This window comes from Lepidochelys kempii, chromosome 3, assembly GCF_965140285.1.
Source record: "Lepidochelys kempii isolate rLepKem1 chromosome 3, rLepKem1.hap1, whole genome shotgun sequence".
Classification (NCBI taxonomy): Eukaryota; Metazoa; Chordata; order Testudines; family Cheloniidae; genus Lepidochelys; species Lepidochelys kempii.
Window position 1 is genome coordinate 158,719,713 of NC_136382.1, and position 12,816 is coordinate 158,732,528.

A 12,816-nucleotide genomic window follows, 5' to 3' on the forward strand; every position below is an offset into this window, starting at 1 on the left:
ATAGATTAAGTGACTTGCAGAAGGCCATGGAGGGAGTAAATTAGGGTGACTAGATAGCCTAGACTAGATAGGGTGACTTCATCCCAGCATGAAAAATTGGGATGGAGGTGGGGAGTAATAGGCACCTATATAAGACAAAATCCGGAATATTGGGACTGTCCCTTTAAAAACGGTACATCTGGTCAACCTAGAGTCAGTGTCAGTCACTAGTTCCTGGCTCAAGCTACGTGACCACACTGCCTGTCTCTGTACAGAGCTTCTGAAGTTCTTGAGGATCCTTTTGAATAAAAGGAGTTACACAGATGGGAAAAAATGTCATGGAACTTGGCATTAAACTGTAGGCATTAAACTGAGCCCTACTTCCTTAGCAAGTCAATGATAAATTTTATCAGAGTTTGCATGCAAGAATTTACCAGAATTTACATACCTACATTTTTTTAGGTCTCCTACAGAAATTGTAACATGTCTCTTGTTTAGAGCATTCCAGACTTCTAGAGAGGAAAAAGATTGCATTGCTCAGGCATGGCAGTGCCAATGGCCACTGCACCAAAATTGCCTTTGAAAATATACATAAAATTCTATCAAAACAAGGTCCTGGTGCTGCACCATTAAAGTCACTGGGTTCTTTGTCATTGATTTCAATGAGCCACAGTTACAGTTGGTTGAAATTCCTCAAATTTTTTAATTCAAAATTTGAAACAAAGTCTAGAAAAATTTCAGTAACATTTCCACAAATTATTTCTCGACCAGCTCTTATTCCTTGACCAGCTCTATACTTCAGCAACCTATTTTGAATAATCAAAATTTTGAAAATAAGGGGTGAAACTTCTACAAAATTGTGTTGAAATTCTCCTTTCTACAAACACACACACTCTCTCCCTGCTTCCGAACCAGCTCTCCCTGTGACCCTAATATTTGCTTGATGGAGTATCTTCCTTGATGGAGGCCTAGACTTGCTTCTTAGCTGAGTTCATCAACACTAAACTTGTTGATCATATAACCCTGCAGTTATATGGATTTTCAGACTGTGGGGAAAGTGTTTGGGCCACAGTTTGGGCACTCCTAGTGGAAGTTTGTGTAGTTAATCTCCAAACATTAACAGATGAAAGGTAACAGCTTGAGGTTAGCTATTCTCAAGTACCATTTTGTTACTAATCATCCATTCATACCATATATAAAAAGAAAAGGAGGACTTGTGGCACCTTAGAGACTAACCAATTTATTTGAGCATGAGCTTTCGTGAGCTACAGCTCACTTCATCGGATGCAAGTGATACCATATCCATCTGATACCATCTGAATTCATCTGATACCATATATAGAACACCAGCAGGACTCAAACAGCTTGGCCAGCAACAAATGTGTCAACAGAGATTCTGGATTTATGGCTCATTACAACAATTCGTAACACATCCCACTGCCTGCTAACCCTGAATTGACCACTTAATTTTAAGTGGTCTCCCACAGCATGTGTTAACTCCTTGTGTTTAACAGTCTGTCCCAATTTGTATTTAGCTCAGACACACTGGTTTCCTTCCCCAAATCTGAATAAGAGATCTGTGAAGTTTGAAAGCTTGTACCTTCCACCACTTGTCTACCCTGTCTCTCTCATATCCTGGGAGCAACACAACCACAACAATACAGCAAACAAATGTATTATTGTTATGTAATGACATTTCCCAGAGTAAAGACCTGCTTATGGACTCATCAAGATCTGTAATGTCTGGCTTTACAAGCTAATATGCCCAGAATCTCCTTCTATTGTTTCTAGTCTGTATTTGTTTCTGATCAGAAGCTGGGATAAAGAAGATGACAGTTGTTCTTTTGGATTTATATATATATTGACTGGTCTTTTTATTTTTCTTTCAGCACTTGAACACAAATAACGCATAAAGATTATGAGCAAAATTCACTATTGCTGTTAGCAGACAAACCTGTGAAATAATGGATTTCTCCAGTTTACTGTAACAGTATATTTTGGCTTGGTTACTGAAACCTGGTCTACACTAGAAAATTAAATCAGATTAACTAAATCCCTTGGGGTGTGAAAAATCCACACTCCTGAGCAGCATAGTTAAGCCAACCTAACCCACAGTGTAGACACTACTAAATTGACAAAAGAATTCTTCTGTTGACCTAGCTATTGCCTCTCGGGAAGGTGCAATATCTACAGCGATGGAAGAAGCCCTCCCATTGGTGTAGGCAGCGTCTACACTGAAGCGGTGCAGCGGTGCTGCTGTAGCATTTCAAATGTAGACAAGCTCTGAGCAATCCACAGCCACCACATAAAATTCTCACTCATGCTGCAGCTGCCATTGTCAGACCATATTCTGAGACAGGTCTGAATGACGCATAAATAGCATCTGAATGAGTTGGCAGCATATACCTTCTTGGTAGAGGTAGAGGGCACTGCTCCCCTCCAAATTTGACTTTGCCTCACCACCTCCAGTGCCATGAATAAACAGGAAAAAATAAATATCTTGTTCTTCCTAGGTGGCTGTTTCTCCATTCTGCTGCCTGCCTACAACACCACTGCTGTTCTCAGAGCTCCCACTCCCCAGAACTTCCATCTGTTGTCTGCCTACTGCATCAATGATGGCCCCAGAGTGCTTGCACCTCAGATCTTCCACCCACAGAACCAATAATGTCCCCAGAGCTGCTGGGGAGCTTTCATCTGTTGCCTGCCATGCTCCCACGGTTGCTCCTAGAGCACCTGCTTACTAGCATTCCCATCCACTGGGAGACTGTACCTTTCCTGTCCTCAGAGCTTTATTCTGCCTGCTCTTGGTCCACGGTACCACAAATATATCTTGAGCTCCAAGTCCCCACTGCATCTATTCACCTATCCTGACCCTTCTGTTCAAGCTGTGATAGATATTGCAACCACATGTAATATCTTTGGAGACCATATTGTATTAAATGTATGTATCTTTGTGGCCCAGGGATTGTATGTAACTCCAGGAAGGAGAGTTATCACAGGTCCTCCAGGAACCAAAAACAGTGGGGAGACAATTAAGGTGAATCACTTAGATTGTAAACACCTCTAGAGAGGTGCCACACCCTGGGGAGGTTTACATGTACTGGTTCTAGCTGGGTTTTCCTGAGACCAATAGACAAAGCAAGGGCCTTTGATATCAAAAGGCTAGGTTTAACTGGCTCAGGGCCTTCTTTCTCATCCACCAAGTGGACAGGACCTTCTGTCCAAGGAGGCCCCACCTCTTACAGAAGGGTTGGAAAGACTTTGGCCTACTAAGGGCCCCATAAGACTGATGCATGACTTCTGGGAAGCTTTTAGCATGCATATGGAATATTTTATTATATGTTTTATATGTAATGCTTTTACCTTAAGAACACATGTACTTGTTTAGAAGGAGCTGTGTTAACTTGTAACTGCTGGCAATATGCTGTTCACAGCCCTTGGAGAGAAAGCAAAGCACAGGTGCTGGCTTTTAGGCAGGCTGGTTTGTTGGGGATATCACAATGTAGGCAGGGAACTGTGCAGCCTTAAAACCCCTGGTGAGAAGGGAGAGAGACATGGGTCTCCACCCAAGACAGGTGACAACTAGGAGCTGGAAACTTTAAGTGGGTGCCCTCGCGGAATCATAGAGAGGGGAATACAGGTACAGTTACTCTGAAACCGTGACACAAACCACTTACAGATGGTCCTTCTCAGTTACTTCCTGAACATTTGTATGTTATTTGCCATTGTGCTTCAAGAGAAGAACTAGGCTCTGCTCTTCTTTAAAGGAAGAGTGCCATGACTTATAAGACACACTTAGCATCTGATGAGCAACCAGTTGCAAGTAACTAGGCAAATCTGCGTTTGTGCTAGAGAGCGGAGAATGAGAGCTGATAACTGCTGATGACCCAAAGGATGGAAACTGCTGACGTGTACACACATAACTTGAAGTAATGGCCCTTTTGGCAGCTCCCGGATTTTATGGCTATGCCTGCAGCTTTACAAGCTATGTTGTCATCTTCTCAGATCACAAAGCAATCAATGGTTGGAGAGGTGCTTTTGAAACCCCATATCTTTTTATTTTGTTACTGAAGCATCTTAGACTCTGCAGCATTTTGACTCTGCAGCAGTCCTGTATATCTCCTGGGTGTTGGATGAATACCAAATGACATTGTTTCCTCTTTTCCATAATATACGCATTCTGGAATTTGCTTCTTGTGTAAAGTTCTTGGTAAATAGGTCAATATCTACTAAATATAGGTCACCTTATCAGCTAAAATCATGTTTCTGCACCTTTGGCAACTGACTCCCTTCCCAGAAGTATACTGAACATACAGTGTCATATCAGGTTTCTGTGACGTAAAGCTTAGGGATATTTAATAAAATAATGCTGTAGTGTAGTGTGAAGGGCAGAAATCGTATATAAATTTTACTTCAGCAGCAAAGTTCTGCAGTAGAATCCCGATTTTACGACACTGATGTTATGAACAACCAGTTGCATAAATCATTTTTCCTGGGGGAAAAAAAACTGTATCCCTCGATCAAGAAGCTACACATATGTACTTGGCAGTGAGTAGAACGCATGTGCACTCAGAACAGAAGTGTATTTTTTCACCAGTGGCTACAGGTACACTATGTTCATATAAGATTGTAAGATACACTGCATACATTTGTTACCATTCACTATGTACATTGTCACTGAATGATTTGCACATTAAGTTACGCACTGTACCTACTGTAATTTTTAAATGTTCAATTTTTTGAACTTTCTGATTCTTTGAACACCGCTCTGCAATGCCCAGTTAGTTCATGACATTGGGATTCTTCTGTAATGATCTCAGTCACGGTGGAATTTACAGCAAGTTATGTAAGTTACATATTGACCTAATTAACTATAGTTCCACATTGACTGTACATGCAGGTGTCTACAACAGAGATCAAACCTGGGAGCTTCAGCAACCTTGTTAATTAGGGAGAATGCTAAGATTATAGTCTGTGCCCAGAAGGATAAGGATGATCTGTGCATTCACTACAGAGCCACTATATTGCAAGTGGACACTACCTGAGCTAAACTGAAAGACCTGTCGTACAAGTCAGCAGAAACTACAGGATTTTGTCCATTCACATCTGCACTCAAGTGACTTTCTGTGATCTAGTCTGGCATTTACACACATAGAGATCACACAGGGTCAGATTATGCTCCTGAGATATATGGACAGAAGTGCTTTGCTACCTGCAGATCTCCCCTGAAATCTGTGGCGGTTAACATCGAAACACCACCACCCTGGGGCAGCTCGGAGAGGGCTCTCTGTGGTTTAGGTTCCATATGGGGAAAGAAAGCTGAGAATGTGTGGGCAGATGGGTCACGCCAGATCCTAGGACACACATATTCCATCCAACTTGCTTTCTGGCTCTGATGAGTTTCAGAGAAACTGTATTAACTCCCCCTTTAAGAGGAATGGGGGAACAGCTGTAGCCATTGGGACCATGCTGGCAGGGAGCTGGGAGAGGGGTTTTGGTTCCCTAAAGCCACCCATGTAGAGGCACAAAGCTGTGATGTGGATGCCACTGGTCTCCTGTGGGATAATGAGGACAGTGGGGCTGGTAAGGTGTAGAAGGACCTCTCTGGAACCCAGTGCAATTTTCCTCCTCCTGTGAGTTTTACCCCAAGAGGGGCTTCCTGGGACAGTTATAATGGCACAACTATGCAGTGGTCTAGAAGATAAGGGTATAAAGCGCCTCAGCCGCTTTAACGTCAAGGTTAAACCTCTCTAGAGCCTGGAAGTGAACAAGCAGGCAATGGGCTGACCTGACCGATGCCTCACTAGATGCCAGCAGACGTTCCCCACCCTTAGGTGCCCCTGGACTGCAGAGACTCGCCCAGCAGCGCCGCCAAGGAGCGGTATATGCGGGGGGCCGCCCTCCCCCTACTATACAGCGCGGCTCGGGCAGGGGACGCCACGTGACACCCTCTCTTCCCCCGCCCGCCTCCGGCTACGTCCTTCCTCCCATTGATACACCGTAGCGAGCCGGAACGCCCCGAGCCCCGCCAGGCAGCCTCAATCGATCGCCGAACGGCGGCTCGGGCGGCTGGGCTGAGCCCGGGTGGATCGCGCGGCACTCGGCTCGCGCGCGCGGGCGGGCGGTCGGTCGGTCGGTGTCTCTGTCTCTGGGCGCTGCTGTCGCTGCTGCGCTGCCCGCGCCCCCGGCCGCCATGGCGGAGCCGGCGGACAAGCTGTACCGGGCCGAGTACGCCAAGAGCGGCCGCGCCTCCTGCAAGAAATGCGGGGAGAGCATCGCCAAGGACTCGCTGCGCCTGGCCATCATGGTGCAGGTACCGCGTGGGCACAGGGGAGCCGGCCCCGCCCACGGGCCCCGCGGCTGCCGCGCCGCCTGCCTGGCAGCTCCCGGGGGGGGGGAGGGCGCGCGCAGCCCCGGCCGCCGCGTGCCGCTTTCCGCCGGGGGCGCGGGGCCCGCCCCATTCGCCCGTCCGGGCCGCGCGGGCTGCAGAGCGCCCCGGGTGCGGCACGCGCCGGGCCAGCGCAGCTCTTCGCGGCACGCGGGGCTGGCCCTCCCCGGCGCGGCGCTGGGCAGCTCCGGCCGCGGGGGCGGGGCGGGGCTCGTGCGGGTTCCCAGCCGGCTCGGTCGCCCCGCGTTGGCCCCCGCCGTCGTTGTGGCCGGGATTTGTGCCCGCGGGCCAGATGGCGGCTCCCTGGGTGGTTGTGCGGGGGGGCGGTGCCGGAGGGAATTCCGACTCGACTCCGGCGGAGTTGCGGCAGGTCGCTCAAGTGCGGGGAGTCGGTAGCGTGTGTGCGGGCCTGCGTTTGCTTGCAAGCTCGCGTGAAGCCCCCTGTGCTCGTAAGGAGAGGGGGCGCTGATGTGGTGGGATGTTGTGCTCTGTGCACATCGGGCAGAAAAAAGAACAGGAGGATTTGTGGCACCTTAGAGACTAGCACGTTTGTTTGAGCATAAGCGTCCGATATGAAAGCTTCTGCTCACGAAAGCTTCTGCTCAAATAAATTGGTTAGTCTCTGAGGTGCCGCAAGTCCTCCTGTTCTTTTTGCGGATACTAACTAACACGGCTGCTACTCTGAAATTTGTCATCAGGCAGAAGAAATGACTTGATTTCCCACTACCCTTACAAGGGTGCATTCGAAGTGCATCGGCTGAAAGGAGCAAGAATGCAATGCAATATGAAAGGCAGACAGCATGTTAAAATCTCGCAGATTATTGCGTTGTCACAGCTTTATTTTGCTGTGGCTGTTTGATGGAATAAAACAAAGAAAACCTTAAGTTGTGTACTAGATGGCTTCCATTTTAATTTCATCGCCCTGTTTGTTTGAATTGAATTAGTTAAATTGAATTTGTTAGCAGATTTCGCAGGAAGATGTGATTTATTGAGTTGGGGGAAAGCAATAGAAATTCTATCCCTTGTTCTCACAGTCCATGTGATCCTGGACACTTAACTGTTCGTTAACTTCCTGACTGGGCAATATTTGTCCTTTTCCCCTCAATATTATTATTTTGTGAGTTGCTTATCATTTGCTGAACACATTACAATGCTCTGTTTACCTCAGTCTGCAGCTTGGAGACATTTATGTGGAGACAAATAATTGGAGATGGGGAGGGCTGGAGATCAAAACGATGCATACAGTTGAAGTGTAAGCTCAGTCTCCTGAAGAGCTGTGGAGGTTTTTTCACTTACATTCTTTCCTTTTCCTGGGCAGCTTAATGTATGTGTTTGACAATGTTGTTTGTTACTGGCCTAAATCTTCCCTCCTGACAATCTGTGGATGAGTTTAACCTATTTATAGTGGCAGCTTGCATCTCCATGCCCTGGCTCCCCCATCTCTGCATTTTTAATGAAGTCTGTATCGCCACCCTAGCAGTGCATTCTCACACTTTGCTCTGCTTTTCCCCATGGTCTGATGAAAAGTGTGGTGTTCAGGGAAACTTGTGTTTGACTAGCGTGGTTTAAAAAAAAAATAAAACAAAATATGTAACCAGCCTTTCATCTCAGACCCTGTCTGTACTTTTAAACATAACCATGTTTAAATATGGCTTGCCCTCCGCTGCCTTATAGAACATTGCTCCTTACCTGTCTGGAAAGGAAAGAAACCTGTTGGATAAAGAAGTTTTAGCTTAGGGCTTCTAGCCTACGACTTTTAGTGTAGGGCAAGCGTAGGCCCAGTACAGTACTAGTATTATAAGCACTGCCTCCTCTAGTCTTGGTTGGAGGAGTTTAGTGATGATGAAAACACTAGTGGCAGCTGATGCCTAGTCTACCAAAGTGCTAGTACAGAGAGAGAGAGGCATTTACCAAGGTTAAAATGTGCTTATGATGCCTCATGACTTTTTTTCAGTCCACACAGGCAGGAGGAATACATATTATAAGGGCTGTCAAGTGATGAAAAAAATTAATCACGATTAATCACGCTGTTAACAATAGAATACCATTTATTTTAAATATTTTTGGATGTTTACTACATTTTCAAGTATATTAATTTCAATTACAACACAAAATACAATGTGTATAGTGCTCATTTTATATCTTTATTACAAATATTTGCACTGTAAAAAACAAACAAAAAAGATTTTTCAATTCACCTCATACAAGTACTGTAGTGCAATCTCTTTATCATGAAAGTTGAACTTACAAATGTAGAATTGTTTTTTTAAAAAAACTGCATTCTGAAATAAAACAATGTAAAACTTTAAGAGCATAGAAGTCCACTCAGTCCTACTCCTTGGTCAGCCAATCACTCAGACAAACAAGGTTGGTTACAATTTGCAGGAGCTAATGCTGCCTGCTTCTTGTTTACAATGTCACCTGAAAGTGAGAACAGGTGTTCACATGGCACTGTTGTAGCTGGTGTTTTGAGATATTTATGTGCCAGACAAGGTGGATTTGGTTTAAATCAAATTGATTTAAATCATGACTCGATTTAATCATGGATTTCTACATAAGAGTGCATTCTTGTTGGTTGTTACCAACCTGAAGATCCTGCATGTTCAGACATGATCCTTTCATCATTTCAATGCAGCTTCCTCCTGAGAGGGAACACTTCTCATGATGTTGTTTCATTTGGGCTACCAGGCCTTGCATTTCTGTGTTGCACTGTTTGCATTTTGCTCGCATGCCTGTCTTACCCACAGGTAGAGGAACTTCATTAAAATGTTCCCAAACTGGGTCTCTTTTACGGCCTGCTGCCATTACAGGTTTTTCCTTCTAGTGAGAAAATGGTATGGTAGATCTCAAATCAATGAAGGCTACACTCAGAAAGACCTCAAGACTTCTGGAGTATGCTGCTCAAACAGTTTCACTTTTGTTTCTGCTGCCTATCCCTCTCTTCTCACATTTATCTCCAGACTTCTTCTCCTTGTCCAGATCTATTCCGCACCTAACAATCTTCTATTCATTAAAGTTTTTGAAACTTTGCACTTTTAGAGAGAGGTAAGGGATTGACACTGTGTACACAAATTTGCAGAGGGACAGTAGGGTTGAGGTCTGTTATTTCTCACCTTTATATATTATATTATTTATTTAAAAACATTTTTGCTGTTTAACAAGTATGTTATCTCTGAAGACACAACTCCACAGTTTGAGAACTGCAAAACTAAGCATCTCTGATGGTATCTTCTCGACTGAGCACTGAGTCTCATTGGGTAGATAGAAAGATTAACCTAAATAATGTATACAGAAGCTGCTGGAACCCTATAAGGTTGGGTCCCTAATCCATGAACTATTGGACTCATTTACAAACTTTTCTTAAAAAGAAAAGGAGTACTTGTGGCACCTTAGAGACTAACCAATTTATTTGAGCATAAGCTTTCGTGAGCTACAGCTCCGATGAAGTGATCTGTAGCTCACGAAAGCTTATGCTCAAATAAATTGGTTAGTCTCTAAGGTGCCACAAGTACTCCTTTTCTTTTTGCGAATACAGACTAACATGGCTGTTACTCTGAAACTTTTCTTAGACATTACATGAATATATTGTCTCATACTATAGAATTAGAATTTATAATCTCTATTCCATGATGAGATACATTATAGCTCAAAGATATCTTAATTATTTTATTTATATTTATTATTATTATTATTATTTTTAGATAGGTTTTTTCCTATAAAAAGCATTTTATAAAAAAATCCAATTGAAATTTAAAAAAATCCGATTTTTAATTTTTTTTAAAAAAATCATTGATTTTTATCCACCCTGGTGCCAGATGCGCTAAAGTTTCATATGTCCCTTTGTGCTTCAACCACATTCCAGAGGACATGCTTCCATGCTGAGATGGGTTCTGCTTGATCACGATCCAAAGCAGTGCAGATCCACGCATGTTCATTTTCATCATCTGAGTCAGATGTCACCAGCAGAAGGTTGATTTTCTTTTTTGGTGGTTTGGGTTCTGTAGTTTCCTCATCAGAGTGTTGCTCTTTTAAGACTTCCAAAAGCATGCTCCACACCCCGTCCGTTTCAGATTTTGGACAGCACTTCAGATTCTTAAACCTTGGGTAGAGTGCTGTAGCTATTTTTAGAAATCTCAGTTTGGTACCTTATTTGAGTTTTGTCAAATCTGCTGTGAAAGTGTTCTTAAAATGAAATGTGCTGGGTCATCATCCGAGACTACTATATAACATGAAATATATGCAGAAAGCGGGTAAAACAGAGCAGGAGAAATACAATTCTCCCCTCAAGGAGTACAGTCACTAATTAAATTGACGTATTATTTTTTTTAATGAGCATTATCAGCATGGAAGCATGTCCTTTGGAATGGTGGCCGAAGCATGAAGGGGCGTACGAATGTTTAGCATATCTGGCATGTAAATACCTTGCAATGCTGGTTTCAAAAATGCCATGCATACGCCTGTTCTCACTTTCAGGTGACATTGTAAATAAGAAGTGGGCAGCAGTATCTCCCGTCAATGTAAACAAACTTGTGTGTCTTAGCAATTGGCAGAATAAGAAATAGGACTGAGTGGACTTGTGGGCTCTAAAGTTTTACACTGCTTTGTTTTTGAGTGGAGTTGTGTAACCAAAAAAAAAATCTGCATTTGTAAGTTATACTTTCACGATAAAGAGATTGCACTTCAGTACTTGTATGAAGTGAACAGAAAAATACTATTTCTTTTATCATTTTTACAGTTCATATATTTGTAATAAAAATAATATAAAGTGAGCACTGTATACTTTGTATTCTGTGTTGTAATTAAAATCAATATTGAAAATGTAGAAAAACATCCAAAAATATTTAATACATTTTAATTGGTATTCTAAGTGCGATTAATCACAATTAATTTTTTTGAGTTAATCTCGTGAGTTAACTGCAATTAATTGACAGTCCTACATATTATGTCATAATCATAGTTTGGCCACATCCATGATTAAACCTGGTTATTTTTGTAGCATAGAGGTATTTTATTCTTCTTTTCTTGGAATGAACACATTCCTAAATGGCTCTTCATTCCTTATTTTTTCCTTGATACCAAGTGCTATCTGTAGGCTTGGACAAGGCTGCCTTCTGAAATTAATACTGTGTAATATGCACAGTTAAGTTTCATATTAGAATATTATTGAAATTTGGAGGTCTTTTGCAGGGCACTAATACAAGGGCTCTTTCAGTCTTTTTGAGAGCGAGGAGGAGGCATTGGGGATAGGATTAAACACATTTAATTAATTTGTCATTTTTGCACTATGGAACAAATACATCAGACTTTTGTATTCTGGCCTCCTCCACTAAAGCGTCTAGGTAACTTATAGTAATTGGAACTTACAATAAAACCTTACTAATTGGGACACTGGATAATTCACAGACAAATTACTATTCTCCCTTCACGCCTCAGCAGAGATTTAATAATGCCATAGCAAAGTCTCAATCTTAGTAATTAAGACTAGTGTTTTACAGAACACTCACTGGTGTAACAGAGCATTGCAAATAATTAGAACTAAACTGCAATGATCAGATTACATGAATGTTATTTTGTAAAGGGTCCTCTTAAATTTATTTACTTAGTTGGTAAGGGCTTTGTCAAACTCCCATTAAAGTCAAGGCAAAGAGTCCTGTTGACTTCAGTGGAAGTTGGATCAGGCAAAATCCACTAATTCATATTAGGCTTCTAATCATTAGTGGGAGTTAATGAGGTTCTACCATATATGAGGATCTTAGATTATGAACACTATTGATCATGATAACTCTGAGGTAGAGTGTTGTTCCCATTTTGCAGTTGGGGAAACTGAGGCACAAGGGATGAGGGTAAGTGACAAGGAGGATGGGGGCCATGGCCCTGCCACTTTTTGAAAGTGGAGGGATGAGGCCTGTCCATTTTTTGCCATGGGACTCTACCTCCTGAGGCCCAACCCCCCAGCCAGGCCAACAGCTGGTGGAGCTTGGCCAGGGAGCCCGGGAAGTTGTAGGTAGCCACGCAGACCCTTCACCTGCCTGGGGTGTGGAGGGAGACCGAGAACAGTCCCCGACCCGTGTTCCTGCCCCCCAGGCTCCCTGCCCAGGGCAGGTGGAGGGTCCGTGCTGGCTCCCCACACCTGCCTGGCTGCACGGCTCTTATCATGACTGGGCTACAGCTCCAAGGCTCGACCCCACGGCTGGAGTGGGGTTGGGATAAGAGCCACGCTGGTAGTTGTGAGGAACCTGGGTCCCTCCACCTGCCCTGGGCGGCTGGCTGAGGGGTGAGGCCTCCAGGGGAAGAGTGGGAGTGGGCAGGGCCTCTGGGGGAAGACAATTGGCCTTGAGGGGGACTGGGGCCTCCCCCCACTTTTGGGAAGGCTCTGCTTCCCTAGTAAGTGATTTGTCCAAAATGTTGCAGCAAGCCAGTGGTAGAGCTGGGAATAGAACCCAAGAGTC

General features: G+C 43.8%; 1 protein-coding gene and 1 long non-coding RNA gene across 2 annotated transcripts in view; both read left to right on the forward strand.

Annotated features, from left to right (window-relative positions):
* The first annotated feature begins 6,016 nt into the window (after positions 1–6,016).
* Positions 6,017–12,816, forward strand: part of PARP1 (poly(ADP-ribose) polymerase 1) — a 53,632-nt gene continuing 46,832 nt past the window's right edge. Inside the window, exon 1 of the mRNA XM_073338698.2 lies at positions 6,017–6,292. Coding sequence (XP_073194799.1) covers positions 6,173–6,292 — 120 coding nt within the window. The 5' untranslated portion in view covers positions 6,017–6,172. The remainder of the gene's footprint in view (positions 6,293–12,816) is intronic.
* LOC140909435 (uncharacterized) lies at positions 6,374–7,251 on the forward strand. Its single transcript, XR_012158209.1, has 2 exons — positions 6,374–6,816; positions 7,066–7,251. It is a non-coding gene; the product is annotated as an uncharacterized LOC140909435 (long non-coding RNA).